This window comes from Cinclus cinclus, chromosome 5 (assembly GCF_963662255.1).
Source record: "Cinclus cinclus chromosome 5, bCinCin1.1, whole genome shotgun sequence".
NCBI classification, from domain to species: Eukaryota; Metazoa; Chordata; class Aves; order Passeriformes; family Cinclidae; genus Cinclus; species Cinclus cinclus.
The window spans coordinates 35,027,971-35,048,668 of record NC_085050.1 but is presented as its reverse complement, the minus strand read 5'-3'; the positions used below and the strand labels follow the sequence as shown (position 1 = coordinate 35,048,668).

Sequence of the window (20,698 nt, the reverse complement as noted above, 5' to 3'; positions counted from 1 at the left end):
TAAATTTAGGATTGAAATTTCTTGGAAGGATTTATCATTTCAGACAGACAGATTTGGTGAAAAATGAGGGCAGAAAATGCACTCTACAAAATTAGTGGGGTTTGCTGTTTTCTTTACATTCCCTTTTCCTAATTCCCCCAGAAAAAGGCTCAGAGCACTACAAAGCTTTATGATAAAGGAGTGACATTTCTAAGGGCTTCAATTTTATAAAAGGTTATGCAGTTTTTTGTCTTCATTATAAATATATACTGCATCTTCAGATAGAAGAATCCTCTTAAAAAAGGAAGCAAGATTTACACTAAAAAGTGAAAAAGCCAACAAAATCCTATCAAATAAATAACAGGAAAATACCCTAGGAAATGCTTTTAAGTATGATGATTTTGACATTACTCTTGAGGGAAGTGTTGAAAGAGAATTGTGATAATTCCTGTATCTACTGAAAATAATGTAGCGTATGCTGCTTTAAAGGCAGCTCACAGGCTCAGTGCATGATCTTGCACATTCCTACCTGATCACTAACCATGAACCTGAAGAACAAAACCTGGATATACATCTGGAAGAAGATCCAGTACAGCAAAACAAATAGGTACATAATGCTAATATGTCTTAATACAGTAAAAGACCCTTCCTAAAAGGCTTTATTTGAAACATGTATCCTGTCTGCACATGTCCTACCGCAGTCTACATTAATAAAATTACAGGCTAGTTTTCCATGGAGTGCTTGCCCCATACAGGCATAAAGTAGATGAAAAAAAGAAGAAGAAAAAAAAAAGATAAATAAGTTTCATGGATAGTCTCAAAATTGAGAATGGGACAACGTAATTTATTTTTTTCCCCTGAAAAACAAAAATATTTTGGGAAAAAGACTGCTAAGCCCATTTTTTCCAGGAAGTAGTGTCTTCAGCTGTTTTTCCTATGTATTTTGGAGTCAACTATTTCCTCTGTCGTAGCAATAAGAAGGTTTAAAATAAGCATGAACATAAATGTATTTGCAAGAACTGTAATAAACGAGTGAGAACTTACTGTCTTGCTGATGTAATTTGTGCTGATATTCATACACTGAAGTCCTTCACTATTGCAGCAACCTCCACATCTGTAGATGGATACACATGGGGGTTTAAAGAAGGTGTTTGTAGTTGCTCCAAACTCTTTTCCCACATCCACACACACTTCACGTGGCATGCACTGAGTTTTTCTCCATTCAGTATCAATACCTGCCAAGTTACAGGGAATTTCATGTGTTATAAAGTAACTGCTTAAAATCAAAACTGTCCCGCAGTAAATCAGGATTCCTTTTTAAACTTCAAAACCAGAATATGTATTTCAAGCCACACTGTTAGTCAGTGGAACACACATCTCTCTATGTTACCTTCTAGCTGATTTTTCTTCTTCTTAGGGACATGACATATCATGATGGAGCAGACGAAAAGTCACAGTGGAGAGAAAAGGGAACCAAACAGGCAGGGGAGACCTTAAAGCACAGAATCACAGCCTGGCTTGTGCTGGGAAGGTGACCTGCCATCTAGTCCAACCTCCCTGTAATGAGCAAGGACATCTTCAAGCAGATTAGGTTGCTCAGAGCCCCATCCAAACTTGAATGACTTGAGTGTTTCCAGGGATGGGGCATTTACCATCTCACCTGGCAACCCGCTCCAGTAATTCACCATCCTCATTGTAAAAAAAAGTCTTCCTTTTATCTATTGTGAATCTACTTTCTTTAGTTCAAAATTATTACCCATGTTCTATCGCAACAGGACCTACTAAAACATCTCTCCTCATCTTTCTTACAGACCCCCTTTAGTTTCTGGAAGGCTGATAGAAGAACTCCTGGGAGTCTTCTCCAGGCTGAGCAGCCCCAGCTCACTCAGCCTGTTTTCCAGTGCTCCAGTCCTCTGAGCATCCCCAGAGCCCTCTTCTGGACCTGCTCCAACAGATCCACATCCTTCTGGTGTTGGGGGCACCTGAGCTGGACACTGTGGACACAGTACTGCTGATGAGGTCTCACTAGAGCACAGGGAAAGGCAGAATCACCTCCCTCAAACTGCTGGCCAGCAGCTAAAGCTGCACATGTCCTTTCTTCACCTGGGGCAAGTCTCATCTTGAGTAAAGTCTGCACTTTAGTACTGCTCCCTTCTGCAAAGTAATTTTAACCAGCCCCACACAGTACTTCACTTGGATATAATATATCAGAATTGTTAAATTTTTTACACTTAATGTGAAATTATTTTAAATACATGTTTAGTTTATTAACTAGAAGGGTATAATTTAAAGCAAAAGGTTACCATTTAGCAATTATGTACAGCATGTAATTTAACCTGACAGATGATTTTTGTGCCCAGATGATGCACATAAATTTGGGCAAAGACTTTGTATCATGTTATACAGCATTTTACTAAATATAATCTTACACTAAACAGCCTCAAGACTTGAAGCTGTACAGGTCCCTTTATTCCTTTTTGGCATTAGATTTTGGTAAGCTATTCAACAAAAATGGAAATTTTGTCTTATGCGTGCTTCAAACTCTCCATTAAGGTACATGATTTCCAATATAATGTCAAGAATGCTATAAATCCTGAATTTCTCTGCCTACAAGCACTTGCTTAAACTGTAAGTTAATATATTTCATCCAACCTATCTGAAACACTGAAGGGTATTCAAACACATTGGTTTGAGAACTCTTTTGCCTATTTTAGCACAACATCATTACAACTATCCTCTTGTAGCATAAAAATTTACAAGTGGATTATTTGGTGTTCCTAAGTCATAATGCATAAGAGAAGAAGGCATTACCAGCCATGATGCAATTGCAGAAAATGAGAAGAAATAGTTCAATGAGTCCAACTATTAGCATCCTTTTTGCCTTCTGCAAAATTATTTCAGCCTCTGCAAAGTAGGATTCCTTACGCTTGAGGACAAGCATACCTAAAGTATGTCTGCAGAGTGATGTTTCATTATTAAAGGCTGACTAGCAAAGATTTTATACTACAGACAACACATCCCATCAAACTACTGACAATGCTTAGCTTTTAAAATATTTTTGACACAATTCTAAAGCCTTCAGATCTTCGTGCGTTGGAACGTGGATTGTGTCCTGTACTTACTTTTCAGGATCTCTGCATTATAGTGTGCTGCAGCAAATTTCACGGAATCATCTGATCGTGTGTCAAAGCTGGAGTGCTCCCTGCTGTGTTGCCAACCTCCTCTCCTCAACTGACATTTGAACATTTTCCAGTATTCTGGGTAAAGCACTGTCATGAGTTCATCCACACTGGACACAGATCGCAACTGCTCTTCCAAGTCTTTGCTTCCATGAGCCTGTCAAAGTAACATGCAAGATTAATTACTTTCTCTAGTACATAAGGTTTGCTGGAAACTAGCCTGAAAAGCAAATCATGCATTGGAAAATAAAGGGGTCCTCATTATAAAAACTGCTTCTGTCAGTCAATGCCAACATTATTATATTGACAAATAATGAAATGTTTTGCTTCTTCCACCACTTCTTTATCACTTTTGTTGTTCAAAATATCTGTGTGAGAAGAAGCTATAGAATTAAACCTATACAAACACAGTTTGCAGATTATATTAGAAAAAAATTGCATTTTTATCCGGGAAAGATACATTTTTATGACAAAATTTTGAATGCTTAAACCCCAAAATATTTAAATTATGTTCATGTTATTTAATATCATGTACTTCTAAAGTAACACCAAATTTTTCCCATTTTCCCTTACTTCCAGAAAATCAAAACACCCAGACGCACAAAAACAGTTAAAAAAACCCAAACAAACAAAACACCAAACCAAGAAACTAATTCATGTTATTTAGTACCTTTCTAGGGAAAATCTTAATAAGCAAATTCTATTATAAACACTAATCCTTAAATGAGTATGACACGAGGACTTTGGTACCTTGAAGAATCTAAACCTCATACTCCCTTGCTATTTCAGGAGTAGCCTCAAATCCTGTAATCTTGCTTTCTTATTCCCTGGCCTTTACACAAACTCATTGGAACTGCAGTTTTCTGAATGACTGAGATTTACATTCCAGTTTATCGCTTGTCAGGAAGATTCCTCTGCTTCTCTTAGATGAAACATACTGCATCAAAACACAAGGGCGTGTATCCCCTGCCCTTTCTCATCCATGACTTGCTGACCTCCCAAAGGGAAGGGCAGGATGGAGAAAGAAGAGTATTGAAGAACCTCCAGCCACCTTCTCAGCCTACACGGCCCTTAGATGGCAGTATGAGACACAAAATAAAGAGGAACACTTTGTGCAAAATGCATCAACTGGCTGGAGACTCTCTACAGTTTACTACAAAACTGTTGCTCTACTCAAAAAAAATCACCAGGCTGTAAGAGTGTAAAGCATGTCTAAAGTAATAACTACAAAACTATATGAACTGAACTTTACAATTTCTTAGCCGAAATCTCCTACTAATCTATCTACTACTAAAAAAAAAACTCTTTCAGTTCAATGATTTTGAACATTACGTGAGTAAAAGAGGCAGCTCAGAACTTGCCCACCCAAATCAAAACTGCTCCTTGTCTCACAAACAGCTATGAGGGTATAAAATGGCAGGTATGGTTGTATCTGCTCCCTCATCTTATGTCAAATACAGCAGAACCACCTCAGGATAAGGCAAATTCACAGGACTCACTACAACTGTAAATACAGTTGTAAACAAAACTGAATGGGACGAGGCACTGGAACAGGTCACCCAGAGAAACTGTGCATGTCTGATCACTGGAATTGTTCAAGGGCAGGCTGGAGGTAGCTCTGAGCAACATGCTATAGTGAAAGATGTACCTGTCCATGGCAGGGGACCTGGAGCGAGATGATCTTTAAGGTCCCTTCCAACTCAGGCCATTCTGTGATTCTATTGCTCTAATAACAATTTTAAATTCATTTTATTTCATCAAGTGTTATGAAATTAAAAAAAATGTTTTCACTGAAGCCTCGCTAACCACAGTGTCCTCGTAGATGACTTTGTCCGCAGACGTTTCTACAACCGAGCTGTTGTCTCAGAAATGTGCCCATGCAGGTCTTCACCTTTTTTCCTTGCCACCACAGGAAGGGCCATCCCTGACCCAAGCCATGCCTCAAGTAGATTCCGAGAGCTTTGCCTTCAAATTTAATGGTAACACAAATAATTTCACTCCCCGTCTCCCCGCTCTCTTTGCAGAATGCCACAATGAATGTTTCAATCAGTGGGTCACAGACAAAAATCCAAGCTTAACAAACGACTAATTTGGCTATTGGTTGCTTGCACCACCTAAGAGGTGAGAAGTGCAGCATTTGAGCAGCCTCACTCCTGCCAAAGTGTTTCCTGAGGGTGCTGAAGCACACAGCCCTTGAGTAATGGGAAGCAAGTTGCTGCACCAGCACAATGCCAGCACTGCAGATGTGTGTGTTCTGCCACGTGATGGGAATATGCATGGCACAGTGTGTATATCCTGTCACAAGGCTGGAAGCCAGTCTATTATATAAAAAGGCACAGGAATAAAACCTGTGGTTAGTGATCCAGTAGCTGCTCCATGGGGGTAACATGGACAAAGAATTCAACCAAAGCTTTGCCACCTTTGATGACCCATACAGACCACAATAGACAAAACATTGGCTATTGCTGTTGCAAATGTTCAAAGTACAGGCCTAGAGCATCAGGAAAATAAGTCATGAAACTCGGTATTACTTCATTGATAAGAAGTCAGGCATGGAACAGGAAAGTGAAATTGTTAGAAATAATTCATGTTGATTAATTCCTCTTTGGTCAGTCAATCAAGTCATGTCTTTTCAGCTGGACACAATTTTTTATGCATTTTCTATTCATACAAATATGCATGAATAGAACTCAAAAGATGAAGAAATTAATGACTTTAATTAAACATTGTATCAAATGTAATTATCCTGGATATTCCGTGTGCTTACAACCTGAGACAAGGCAGTCCTGGTTGTGTGTATAGTTTAAGGAAGTAGAGGCTGGAGAGCAGTGCCGTGGAAAGGGACCTGGGGGTCCTGGTTGATGGCAAGGGGAACCTGAGTCAGCAGTGCCCTGACATCCAGGAGGGCCAACCCTGTCCTGGGGACATCAGGGACAGCATCACAGCTGGGCGAGCGAGGGGATTGTCCTGCACTGGACAGCATCGCTTTGAATATTGTGTGCAGTTTTGGGTGCCACAACATAAAAAAAGAATCAAGCTCTTAGACAGTGCTCAAAGGAGGGCCTCAAGGTTGGTGAAGAGTCAGAAGTGACTGAGAGAACTTGGTTTGTTCAGTCTAAAGGAGACTGAGGGGAGACATCATGGTGGTTTTCAACAACCTCACGAGGGGAAGCAGAGGGGCAGACATTGATCTCACCACAAGACCAGTGACAGGATTTGAGGAGATGGCATGAAGCTGATTAGGAAGAGGTTTAGTTTGGATCTCAGGAAAAGGTTCTTCCCCCACAGAGTGGTTGGGCACTGGAACAGGCTCCCAGGGAAGTGGTCACAGCACCAAGCCTGACAGAGTTCGAGTGTTTGAACAACACTTCAGGCACACGGTGTGGCTCCTGGGGCTGCTGTGTGCAGAGCCAGGAGTTGGACTTCAATGAGCCTGATGGGTCCCTTCCAATTCAGCTTAGTCTATGATTCTCTGAATACTCAATATAAACAATAAGAAAACAATTTCTGGAGCAGATATATAAAATTACTTTAAAAAATCATCATTATTGCATCTGAAGTATTTTCTGCTTAGCTTAATAAGCCATTTGCCTGTAAAGATGGCTTCAATTCAAATTTACACTGTGGACAAACAACTTGATCACTGGAAGACTTTTTGTTCTCTGCCCTCTTCCAATTTAGAAAGAAAAGGAGAAAGAAATTGATATACCTGACTAAATGCACTAAACCTAGTGCCCAGAGTTTGGGAACCAAAAAAAAAAAAAAAAAAGATGTTGATTTTTCAACATGCTTACACATCAATGATCTCTTCCTGTATATCTATGCATCTTTTAACTGCAGCAAATTATTCTCATCTGTGAAAAACTGTTTAGAGGAACATTTGTTTAAGGAACTTGTGATTTAATTTTGTAGAACAGCCAAACATCTTATTGACATGAACATCAAATGACATCTTAAATTCTGAATTATTACAAGAATGTGTTCTGCATACAGGATAAGCATTAGATCTTTAAGGATCATTAGAAAGAGTTTCCTAATTTTTAAGAGAAGAATGAATCTGCTTCTTTAAGTATAACAGTAGGGTGGCAACATTTTTGATTTTGTGCAAATTTTGGTAATTTCACAAAGATATACTCTCTTGGTCCATATCTTTTATTCTTTGCTCTTTCTTATATGCATTGGCTTGTAGTGTAGGACACTGGATTTCAATTGTAAAACGATTTTGAGACTTAAACACATATTTAGAATATATGATGACACAAAGAAAGTAACAGCAACAAAAATATACCAGAGATCAGAGGAGCTCTCATTTTTCATTCTCTTTATGCAAGTGCAGATTGGTGAAATTCAGAATGAAATATGGCTTGTAGCTGAAATTACTCTCACCAAGCTAGCTATTCCCAAATGTTAAGTTCAAAGGGAGGAAAAAAAAAGTAATAAAACATTAGCACAGGTAGTAAGTAATAAGAGAGATTCTATGACTTTTAGGACAGAGGAAAGCTTTGTGATAAATTTAAACAGACAAATTGAATTTCATATTTACAAAGCACTCCTGATGAAATCGTGGACCAATTGCTTAATGTTTTACTGATAATGCATTCTGGGATCGACATTCTACATCAAAAAGGAAGCAGGAAATTGTGCCAAGAGTGATTGCACAGGAAGGAGTTTTCTCTATCCCTTGCTTTCTATATTCCTGGCATTTTCAAGTCAGTTAAGGGATTAGGGTTTGAACTTTTTAACTGCCACCACTCCCTTCATAAGTGTTTATCTCCATCCTCTGGTCCACCATTCTACTCTTTTTTTTGTCATTTTTACCTATTATCAGTGTTGTCCTGCATGAACACCTAAAAATGCTAGAAGGTACATTCTAGAGAAAGACACTGATTAAACCTTTGACTAGTCAAATTCTACAAAATGATAGATGATATTAAGCAAAATAACAATCTAAAAATACAACTATGAATGGAGAATACAATAAAGATACACTTCTCCATTTCATTAATTTCACGTTCCTCATGAAGAACAGGGGAAATGACAAATAGATATAAATAAAGGTGCAAAGCTCGATGACAAGTGCTCTCATGCTTTTATTTACTTAACTTCAGAACATTTTGTTCTATCAAAGTATGTTTCACACAATGTGGCTTTCCATTACATGGTATGTCCAGTTATTCATAAAATTATGGCTTACAAGTGAAAGGGCAGGATACCAAATAGGTTCTATATCCATTAACAAAGTCAAACATATAATAGATTTTCCATGCATTATGCTACTTATCTTTAATACGTCCCCAGTGTTTGCCTCTATTTTTAATAACAGAGGTCAGAACACTTAATATTTGGCAGCATGCTCGACACATAATTGATGGTGCAATAAGCTATAACGGTACCTTATGTATCTGTTCTGACTACAGTTGTCAGATTATTTCATTTTCAAGGATTTTGTGGACACTTTTTAATGGGAAAATGCTGTCTATAAACCCCTCCATTTTAAGATGGCTATATTCTGTATTTATTATTTTGAGTGAAATGGATTAAAATCAAGTATTTAAATCTGAATGTTGAAATTACTTGCAACCAAATGGAAATATTGCAAGAAAAAAGTATTTATAAACACTTCACTTGCATAGTAATTTATTGCAATTTCCATGTTTTCCAGTGAAGCTTTTTCAGAAGTTGATGCCAATAAAAAAAAAAGAAAGAAAAAGACAAGAAAATGTTCTAACTAAAAATTGTAGCTATAGTTAAGAATTAAATTCAACTTTTACGCCCACTTCTATGGCCTTACTAGAAAAGCCCTGATTTTGATCTCCCATATACCCATTTGTCACCAGCAAGCTTGGAGGACTGTAGTTGCAAACTTTTAAGTTACCATTCAATACAGTAACAAAACAGTGCCTTACAGAAGCCAAACAGTAACAGAAAACATAAATTTCATTCCACATCACTTCAAATAAGTAGAAAGACCACTGCAGTTAATACGAACTAAATCAAAACATCATGACAACTGCAGAGAGATTAGAATCAGTCTCTACTCCAAAGAGCTTACAAAGCACATCAGACAAACACAAAAAGTAGGAATCAAAGTACAAAATAAATAAATAAAGCATAATATAGTTCAGACTGTTCTAAGTGACTTCTATGCACTATGGCATTTTAAATACTAAGAATAACATCAGGGAAAGAAAACATAAATGGGAGGGGTGAGGGGAGAGAATGTACAAAGTAGATAGGCAAGGAAAAATAAATGAGTTTGGAAAGAAATTCAAAAGAGAATTTGCTAAGAAGGAAGAAAAAGACATTTGCTATAAGGATCAAATTAAAACTACTGAAGTTTTACTTCTATATTATATATCATGTGTGTTTTCTCTTATTCTGACCGTTTTTTGAGAGGAAGATGCATAAACTGCTGGAAATCACCCTAGGCTTCTACTATTTAATATTGTTCCTCCTATTTATAAATGCAGGAAATTAAGCTGAGGTAGTAGGTAATGTAAAATTTCAATGCTAAAGGAAATACAATTTTATGCAAGTCAGCACTTTTAGGGCAACATTTTATTTAGATATTCTTAGACAATGCTGGAATATATATCTAAGTTAATAGTTTTGCACCCAGGTACTTACATTAAGTCCTTTAGTCAAACATTTAGCTGCTGTCGAGGTCCTGAAACATGCCTCTTGGCTGGCACTTATTCTTCAAGTACCTGCATTCCTCAGTAGTTCTCAACCTTCACTAAAAAAAAATGCCAGTACTTTCATATATTCAATGGGAATTACTTATGAAAACACCCTTTTAAAAATCTGAGTTTGAGTTCCCTGGGAAGCAGAGAGAATAGGAAAAAGAAATTCTAGTTGCTTCCTAGAGCAACTCTGTAGGCTGCTGCCTGATTGCTGTAGAAACTCACTTTGGACAGCCAGTTCTCACAGGTTTCTACACACTTGGGCAATTAATACTATTCCTGACTATAACAGAGCAGTTTTCAGAACAAGGATTTGTGGCACCTTTGCTAGACTCTTTTTTTGAAGCAATTTCACAACTAGATTATAGTAACAGGAAAGGTTTTGTTCTTACACACTTCAGTATGATCTTTAAAATTGGCATTGTTCCAAAGCAGCAATCTTCAGTGTTCCTAAATCCCTATCCTGCAGACTAGCAGGAGTATAGCAAATTGCAATTGAAAAATAAAATATAAAAATCAACCCTATTATTGATAGACTTAATTCACTATTCAGGAGCTTTTACTGGATAAGCCCATGAAAAGGTCAAAGGCTGCAAATACATAGGATAACCATTTGCTGTCTAAGTGCAGCTGCATCTGGATTGTTTAATTGATTCAAAGACTGGTACTGAAGCTTCCAGCTAGCATTACAGATAGATTTGGAATCAATAAGGATTTGGATTATTGCTGCTGAAAGGCTTACATCCGATTAAATCTTGGATACATCAGGCAGTGCAATCTGTACCAGATGAGATTTGTGTGTTATTTTCTTGGTTATCAGCAGCTCCAGTGACTGGCGGTGACAAATGGTGTGGATCACCATGCAGGACCAGATGCATGACTAGAAGAAAGGGGAAGCCCTTTGTAAATAAAAAAAAACCATTTATAAAGTGAAAATAAAGGACAGCACTGTGATGATTGCTGGGATATCAAGGTGATTAACAGACACAGAAGCCTGCCAAGAACAAGACAGCTAACAGAATGAGAATGCCAGCGTCCTCTGCAACACAGCCACTGCAGCCAGCAAGGCTCTGGGGCTGATTGCGTGTGCTCTGCCTGCAAGACATCTGGGTTGCTGTCACATGGCAGTTCTGTAGAATCTGACACGTTATAAAAACGGTATGTTCATTCTGAATGCTTTAAAGCAACTTTTAGCTAACATTGAGAAAAGCAAAGCACAAAATTCTGGAAAGAAAAACTTGCACACCTACTGAAAATCCTCCTTATTGCATGACATTACTCTCCCAGAAAGAGATAAAATGCCATTTAAGCTTGTTTTTTAATATGATATGAACATTGCCTTTTTTTTTTAAGTACTCTGCAACCTCTTGTTTTCCTTTCAGCAGTCACATGTATCCCATCAAAATCAGTACAAAAGAATAAACTATCAGGCCTTTCAAAGAAGGTTGCTTATTCTCAGTCTTTGCTTAGCTTTCACTGGCATTGCTTTTATTAACAACTACCATCCGCTTTGTCAAAAAAGATCAAAGAGTCTTTTTTGAAGGAAATTATTAACATGGTAGCACTGCAATGAGCTGCCATGGCTTGAGCAAGTGTAACACTGGCAGTGAGAATCGAAAACCTTCTCAGTATCAAAGTGAGAGTTACTAAGTGGAGAGGTAAGGGGCAGCCCCTTCATTTTAATTTGAATGCCAGCACATTCTGAGACACTGCTTGAGCACAGCACCTGTGCCACATGAATACATCCCGGACCCTACTTAGTGAGTAGGAGTTCCAGCTAGGTGTCATGGGACTGGGCTCAAGAAGGCAATAGGTAGTTTTTACGTCATGTTTTCTGTTCTACAGGTTGACTCTTCTTAAAGAAGGTTTCACTAAGGGCAGGAATAATAAATTGCACATTCGTAAGAACATTTCTGAGTTATGCTGAACACATAGGTTCTCACCATGATGAGACTATTTAGTTTTCAATTCAACACCTTTGTTCCTTCTTGAATTTTTGAAAATGTAGTCATTTAGAGGAGGAAAAGATTACATGAACACATCATGTCTTATCATTGCTGGATAATTTCGCTCACTATTAGGTAGCTTTCCTTTTCACCAAGTTTTTAAAATCACTGTTTGAAATACTGAGCAAATGTAGTTAATCCACGGTCTAAATATTTAGCAACAGCTCATAGAAATTTCTTGAATTAGTTATACTTTTAACATGGTTCATAAAACAAATAATTTCACAGGCCATGAAACTAGACCATTGAATTTCAAAGAAAAACTTGAACTTTATTCCTAAACAAATGTCTTAATCTAAAAGGACATGATTTCTCTTTTGTTAAACAAATCTTGCACAGTTTATAGATCTGTACAGAAATATTAGTTACAAGACCAACTACTTTGTCACGTTTTAAAAAAAATATTCCAACCATAATCACCATACACTACTTAAAATTCAACAACAATAACAAAAAAAAAAACTAAAGAAAAATAAGCAAGTTATAACAGTAATTCTATTTACAAAACCCTAGTTTTAAATTATTACAAACGAGTTTTGTATATGTGAAAGAGGAAGCACATAAAGGGACTCAGAAATCTGTGCATTTTATTATTTTAAGGTTTAGATTTTAGGGCTTCTAAGTATATGCCATTAAAATTACATTATTATTGCTTTATGCATCATGTGTTTTCAGATCATTTGACACAAGTCTATTTAATAAGACAAAGTAACACACCAGACTAACATATCAGACGGGTTTTGGAAACAAAGGTATTAAACTGTGAGAGTTCATTAACAAAAAAGTACCAGAAGAAGCTTTTATTTTTTTTAATCCAGCTATTACTAAAATATTTTATGTAAAGGATCTTTGCTAATCCAGGCAAAAGAAAGCAATCATCTGAATTTTTTTTAGCCTGAGTAGGTATACAATTCAGAGGACTTGCTGCCCGAAACCCACGTGTGCCTAACCTTTTAATTTGTATTGGAAATTTGATCTACTCTGAATTCTTGTGAAATATCCTTTGGACCACAATTTGACACCTGTTACAGGTAAGTTATGCAGATAGCATTTGTTTAGACATGGAGCCTATAATACTTTTTTCCACCTTTTTGCTTTCTCTGATTGGTTAACTTCATTGCAAACTACAGTATAAAAATCAGTAGTTCTGTGGAGCTGTCACATCTGTTCTGAACGTGGGAGGAAAAAATAATAAAGAATCCCAAGGATCTTTGATCACAAAAAGAGAAATCATGCTTGCATATCACTAAAGGAGAAAGCTCACTGTACCATGTAAAACCTGACGGGTATTAAGAGATTTGCCAGCAAGGCATGAGAGATAGGGAAAGGCAAATGAAACCTTGAGAATAGTAAATCCAAGAACTGAGACTTGGTCACAATTCCCTTTCATGCAACTAAATTGGGAGAAATATATGTTACCCATTATTTTTGGCTTAAATTATTCTGAATAGCATATTGTACAGCAATGTTACTTGAAAAGGATCAGGGAACATCAGTAGTATTAAAACAGATCCTAATTTACACTGACAGGACATAGAGTAATCCAATGCTGAACACAGTATGCTATCAGAAGAGTTTTTGAATGAGGTTTGACTACAGAATGAAGTTACTGCAAGAAGTATGCTCTGAGGTATCAACCTCCCTTGAATGGTAAGAGACATATAACCCCTGATGGAAGAAACAACACTGCATCTTGAAATCCATGATAATTGCCACTAGTTGAAACTTGTCCTCTACTACCTTGCTGCCTCCATTATCCAGGGCCAGAAACTAATGAAAAATAAAACAGATTTATATGGATTATACATATATTAAAACGAGGCATACAGAGAGCAGGAGAAAGGGAGAAAGAGGTTCTAGTTATTCCAAGTCTGGACAGATGTAAGGAATATGTTTAAAATTAAGCTAAGCATAGACATAAACCTTACTGCTTATATATATACTGTTTGTATATATATAAATACTGAAATATTTACTCATGTTAAACTATCTGCTCTTAGAAGTACATTTAATAAAAAAAAAAAGGGTTTATATCATTATATTTTATATCATTATATATTGCAGTCACTTGGCCACAGAGTCTTGAACAGAAGAACTTTAGGTAAAAAATCCAATCAGGTTTGTGGCATGAAAACAGAAACAGGAGAAGAGATAAGGTAGTAAAAGCAGGTTAGTACTATGATTATGCAACATCCAGTCTAACATCCAGTCTCCAACCTGGAACATCCTGAGATTTTTGTTCTTCAGCAGTAAAGGTACACATCTTGAGATGATAAATTCTGATACAAAAAGTAGAGAAAAAAAAAACACAACAAAAAGCTCTCGACTTTCTGAAAAAAAAAATAGATCCTATCACATTCATTATCTTCAAAATCAAAGGTTCTAGAGATTTTCTTAGATTTTAGCAGGAGAAAGTGTCAATGCAGGAGAACTTATGCAAAGAGAAATTTCAAATTCTCCAGCACTACTGGCAACCTTTCAAGAAGTGCTTTTCTTAGCATATGAAACTCCTTCCTAAAGACTATTTGGAGAGATTACTAGCAATGGTTTTCATACAAAACCAGGATGGAATTATGTGCACACAAAAATAATAGAGTAGAAGGATTCCTTTGACTTTTTTCCCCCATTAGCTTATTGCATGTACCTCAAATGTGTGTATATACACACATGTATATACAGGATTGCAGTCCTGGACACTGGAATTTCAGACACACACTTAGTAATACCAAGAGTCCATTGTAGTCACTGAGGTCACCATTTACAGGACCAGACCATGAAACAACTTCTGTTTGTTCTTGCATATTTCTAACATTTCTTTTACTGAGAACCGCAATTTCCTCAATGCTTTAACAGCAGTTCTTTTCAAACAAAGTTGATTCAGACACAAGGAACACATGTCTCATTAGAGTAACTGGCAGTAAGAATGACATTTCTGGTATGCTGAATTAAATTTTGCTTCAAAAGAAAGTGTTTTGTTTATTTTCAAATTTACTTGAACTAGGATTGCAAAAGAAGGAAAAACGGAAATGGATGAATTTTAAGGACATTTTGTTTCATTCTGAAATAGTTCTAAAACAATTTGAAGAGCAATTATTAATTTAACTTTATAAACATGTATGGTAGATGCTATTAGATGTTTTTATGAATTTAACTAGAGGCTATTTCTGACACCTCACACAATAATCTCCCATGCTCTCTTACATTTAAGAAAAGTCAAATAGCTGCCACTCTCAATTATAAGTGGCAAAACCTGAGCAGTATCTATTAAGTTCCTGTTTTTCCTGAGAAGGAACAAAGAAAACAGAACTTGCTGTTTCAAAAGACTAAGATTATAGAAATGTTGCCCTGATATGTCTCTTTGCAGTTATTTGCACTTGTCGTCTGGATCCATTAGAACTTAAACTATGGCATAATTGTATTTCTTTTTTGAGCTGTCATTAAAATTGACTGTGCCTTTAAACAAATGTGCCCAGATGCTCTGGGTACAGCTAATCACAGGCACAAAGGCCCAGTCAAGGTCAGGCTGCAACTTTGTCTCTAATTGCCTGGTTATACATTCCTTGTTCACGCAAATCTTCTACGGACTTCAATGGGATTTTTGTTTAGTGAGGATTACAGGATTCAGCCTCCAAGCTTAACTACTGCATCTATACATCACTGTGTGTAATATGCTTCAGTCCCTACAGTTATAGTATCTGTAGTTTTACTAGCCCTAAATATCATGTTGAGCTTTTTAAGACTTTTACCATTCCAAAGCCCTAAAATGCAGTTTCTGGTTTTTATTCTTTTCTTTTTTTGGCCCCTCCATGGTCAACACTATGGGACTTTATAAAATAGTTACCTGGAAACCCATCTTTGTCTTACTGCTGCTATAATTTTCATTTCAAACATTCTAATTTGCTTTCTAAACCTACTGATCTTACTACTATATCAGCCATTCTGCTAAAACACAAAGACAGTATGTTTTCTACTCCAAAGTTTTTCTCTTAAATTCTTGGTTACATTTTAGGTCCTTATTAAAGCAATCTGGCAATTTTTACATGACCTTACCAATGCCCATAATAGCTTTTGTTGACTTCTCTAAACATTTTTTCTTGCCACAGCATGTTTGTATGATTAATTCTCAACTCCATTGTTTTTTACGTGTTTACATCAGGTTGCCTGCAGTCTTCCTAGTTTACCCCACAACATATGTTCATGAAACATTTTTTCATCATTATGCAAACACAACAATCCAGACAAAGTGCATGCTGCCATTTTTTATCAGACCAGCTGTACAATTGAAAGACAAGGGTGTTTTTCTTTGTTGCCAGTTCAGGCCTGTTGGTCTCTTCCTCTTCCAAACTGAACACATGAGGAAACCCAGACACAGCTGACAAGACAGTTCACTCAAGCGCCTGATTCTAACAGCACAAAACAAAACACCATGAGCTGGTCCCCAGCACATCCCAGCTGCTCTAGCAGCAAAAAACCCCCATTTGTCACCTCCTGGGGCAAGCAACCTGCAGTAACACACGACACAAAAACCTTTCCAAGGGGCTGAAGCACATACTTTGACAATTTAAAATCCAAAATATACTCAAAAACCCCAACAAAACCAGGTCTCTCTGAACTGATGGGCCCTCCAAAGAAACAAGCCAGTAATTCTGCCTCAGAGACACTAAACAGGAGCTGAGAGTACTGACAAAATACTCCGAGACGAGTGAGTGTTCTCATCCTGCTCTGGGCAGCATTGACATTGGATGGAACCACAGCCAAGGGGCCTGAGAGCTCGAGTTTGCTCTCTATTACAATCCACAAAGCCCGCCTAGACGGAGCCTTTCCTTCCTTAAGAAATGCCATGAACACGAGATACATTTGGTGCCAACCTTGTCAAAATCTTGATTAACTCCTGCCACCTCCCAAAGTAAAGCCTGGCACATGGACTCCCTGGAAAGTGAAAACAGATCAGTGAAACTACAGGCCAGCACATTTAATTTACAACTCAGTAACTTCCCCAGGCAAGTCCTATCACAAGGAAGCCGAGCAGCGTCAGGGAGCTGCAGTTTAGTCCAGTCAACTTTATTGATACATGTTAAATCCCTGTTGCATTTGTGTATTAACCAGATAAATTTTTAAGAAATAGGCTTTTCTCCATACTCCCTCCCCATGCACCATACAAAGTCTTTGTGCAAATGTAGCTACCTCGAGCTCTCTGACCCCTGTATTCTAAACTGTCTGCTGGACTGAAGAAAAAAGCATTCATGCTGGAAGCCTTCATACATCACAAACTTAGCCTCTGTCATTGCAAACATTTCAAGCAAAATACCAGAAATAACCCAAGCAAAACTATCCAGGTAGAAAGCCAAGCACTTACTGGTCTTACCATAGGAAACCATTACTTGATTGTCTCACACCCTCTGAACTCCCTCACACTCATAATCCTATCTCGGGTCACGCTATCTATACTCGTGCTCCCAAAGATATAATCTCCATTTTTGTAGCACAACACTTTTGATAGTGATGTAGAGAAACAAAATCTTACGTTAGAGAAATAAATGCCTCCTTAATGTGTTGGAATGTCAAGGAAACACAATGTGATGTCAAGGAAAATTTAACTCTTTTTTTTTTTCCCCGGTTGATTAGAAAGATGTCCTGGTGAGCATTTAATATTTTTATTATATTACACATTTAGAATTTTAAATATATATACTTTGTTTCTACCCAGGCCCATGGTCTTTAGCTCACATGAGTCTTTGGGTCGCCTCAATTCTAAATATTAATTTCTGACTTATGAGCAATATGTCAACTGTAAGCCACAGACTGAGAAACAATGTGTTCACCAATTTTTGTCTTAGGAGAGGCCAGTATGCCAAGATGCTTTTAATGGTATTTTACTGTAATTGGAACAAAATTTCTTGAGCAGAAGTCAAAAGATGAAGAATTGCTTACATGAGGATCTGAAGCATAAATTAAAGCGACACACTAGGTAAAGCACATTAATTTAGTTTAAAAAGTCTCTAGTGTGTTGCAAGCAGCAGCAAACATATAACTGCTGCTCAAGGTTTGCAGTTTCTGTGACATCACTATGTGAGTGATAAGAATACTATTTAATGGGGTCCACTTTCAAGGTTACCTTATGTTCCAACAGAGTTCGAAACAGCCACTGCCAAATGACATACAAACTGGTATTTTTCATGCTTGAAAGGCACATGCTAGTCAGAAGATTTTATCAGCTATTTACTTTAAATGCAAAGGAGCACTTAACTCCCACTGACAAAAAAGGGGTGCAAACTCGGTAAGTTTAGGACACTGCTACAGTCAGCAGGTGCTAGACTCAAAAACAGTAGTTATATGCAGAAACAGTAGTTAACTTCTGGGGCCCAGGCACCAGCCTGACCATCATACTCTTTTCACCCTGGCATATACAGTCACATTAAAGAGTACAGCTAATTGCTAGATGAGATACAGTCCAGCACAGATCAGCCTGTGGGCTTTGCATAAGGACTTCTTAGTCTTCTTCAGTATCATGGTACTCCATCCTATGAAATAAGGGAGGGTGGATAACCCAGCAGAGTGATACAGTTCAAAGTCCAGACTGCTGTAATTTAAATGAAAGACGTGTTATCTCACTATCCTCCCTGCAAGCAACATGAAGCACACACATGGAGAATATGAATTAAAACTGGAATTCCAAATTGGAATGTAGCAAAGTGCATTTTACCTAGCCAATAAGTGCATGTTTTAAAACTGAACTCAAAACTATGTCTTTTCTGTGAATTGAAATTCTTGTGTGTCTTATTTTGACCTTCTTTCAGTAAAGCCTGCACTAAGTCATGGTACTTTGCAGCCTGAACTTAGAACAGAAAATAATTCTGTGAAGTGTCCAGATACATATTTTCCGTTCTCAGCCTTTTTCAGATTTCCAACAAACACTCAGTATTTAAGGATGGATCCCTGTTCTCTGTAACCACATGTAGCTCAATGTCAGCATTTCCTTAGAGCATTCCTTACATGACTTGCCTAAAACTTCTCACCACTATCTTTAAGACCAAATGACACATACATTAAAGTCTCCCAGCTCTGACTGTCAAAGCTACTTGTGCTTACTGGTTCTGCCCACAGATAGACTCCAGCGCTGCCAGACTCAGCACCCTTCTTAGGGTAGGGCTAAGTGCTCCTTTTTAGGGTTAAACACACTTGAAAGTAGTTTTGAAGAGCACATGGATGCTCCTTATATGAACAGTAATATTTCATGATACTCTCCCTGTACAAAATTAGTACAAAAATCATACAGTAATCAGATTATTATCAAAATCACACAGAAATTGCAGGAAATACATGGAAAAGGGAGCAATAACTCTTCTGTTCCTAGAGGTATGCCCAATGCCAGTACACACTAAAGCCCCATATGAATTCATTGAGATAGCCATGACAGGCAAACATCACTAGCAGGCAGAATTATACCTATTTAGCAGTACCTCCAAATTTGAAGCCACAGCACTCTAGAGAAAAATAAACAAAGTGGTCTTTAACTGACTATACCAATACTCCTGACAAAAGGACTTATATCTGCTAATAAAAGGCAGAAGTTACACTTGGTATCATATCCTGAATCAGAAGGTCTAGTATATCAAAAAGTTGTTGCTTTGCATTATATTTGAAGTGACTGTCTCAGGATTTATACTTAATCTGGTTTTCAGAAAGCATGAGCTATTCTAGGTAGAAACAGATGTCAGAAAATGCATTGTCAGACAGAAAATATGGCACATTATTCTAAAAAAGGCTTGCTTATGATTCTTTTTCAAAGAAAAAAAATAAAAAGACAATGCAGTATAGTCAAATCCAGCAAAGGTATAAATGGCATAAATGAATATATAGTTATATATGTTATTCTTTCATGACTTCAGATTTATCACAGGTATATTAGTAACTCCCATTTTCATTATTTCATTATATTACTGGTCACATGGTAGCATTTTTGGTAAGTAAGGGAAGAGTTAAAAACTTTGAAATACAGTTTTCATTTAAAAATCTCCCAAATGCAGATATATGAGCCTGGTTGGGAGGGTGGGAATGCATGTGTTTGGCTTTTTTGTTTTGTTTTTTTTTGGGGGGGGCTCTTTTTTTTTTTTCTTTCTTATTTTCTTTGCTTGCTTATGGCACACTAGTACTAGTTACTTTCTAATCCTCCAAGAATAACAGATTGGTAAGGTCCCCAACAGCCATGTAGTCCCACATCCCAACCAAACATCCAAATACAAAAAAATTCACAGTATCTCTACAAAACCAGTTCTATTGCTTAATCATCCCCATAGAAAACATATTTCCTCCCCCTTTGAAAGCCTCTTCTTTTTACACATATGATCACTGTCTCTTGTTCTAAGCCTGTGCACCTCGGTGAAAAGCCTGGTTCCATATCTGAAGTAAGTCTAAGAGGAAGACCACTATTTGGTGAAGTCCTCTCAGACCCTTCTTACAGAGGAGATGTTTCAGCTCATCTTGGTGGCCCACTGCTAGACTCAGTCAAGTTTGTTAGCATCTTTCTTCTTGTTTTTTTTTTTTTTTTCTTTTCTTTTTCCTGAAAACCAAGCACAGTATTCCACATGTGGTTTAACAGTCAAGTAGAGGACAACTGGCCACACTCCTCTTGAGGGAGCCCAGGATGCTCAGTCTGCTGGCAGGGCATAATACTGTCTGATGTTCAGCTTAACCATCTCCCAGGAACCCTAAGTCCTTTCCCACAGAGCTGCTTCCCAACCACTGAGCCTCAGCCTCTACCACTGCAAGGAGCTCTTCCATCCCAGTTTAAAGATTTGCATTTCTCTCGTCAGATTCCAGCCAGTCCATTTTTCCAGTATACCTGAGTCCC

General features: G+C 37.4%; 1 protein-coding gene across 1 annotated transcript in view; it reads right to left on the bottom strand.

The window, feature by feature from the left end:
* The window catches only part of VEGFC (vascular endothelial growth factor C), a 69,718-nt gene that overhangs the window by 13,462 nt on the left and 35,558 nt on the right, over positions 1–20,698 (bottom strand). Inside the window, exons 2-3 of the mRNA XM_062493599.1 lie at positions 3,102–3,315; positions 1,024–1,214 (exon numbers count right to left, since the gene is read on the bottom strand). Of these exons, the coding sequence (XP_062349583.1) occupies positions 1,024–1,214; positions 3,102–3,315 (405 nt within the window). The remainder of the gene's footprint in view (positions 1–1,023; positions 1,215–3,101; positions 3,316–20,698) is intronic.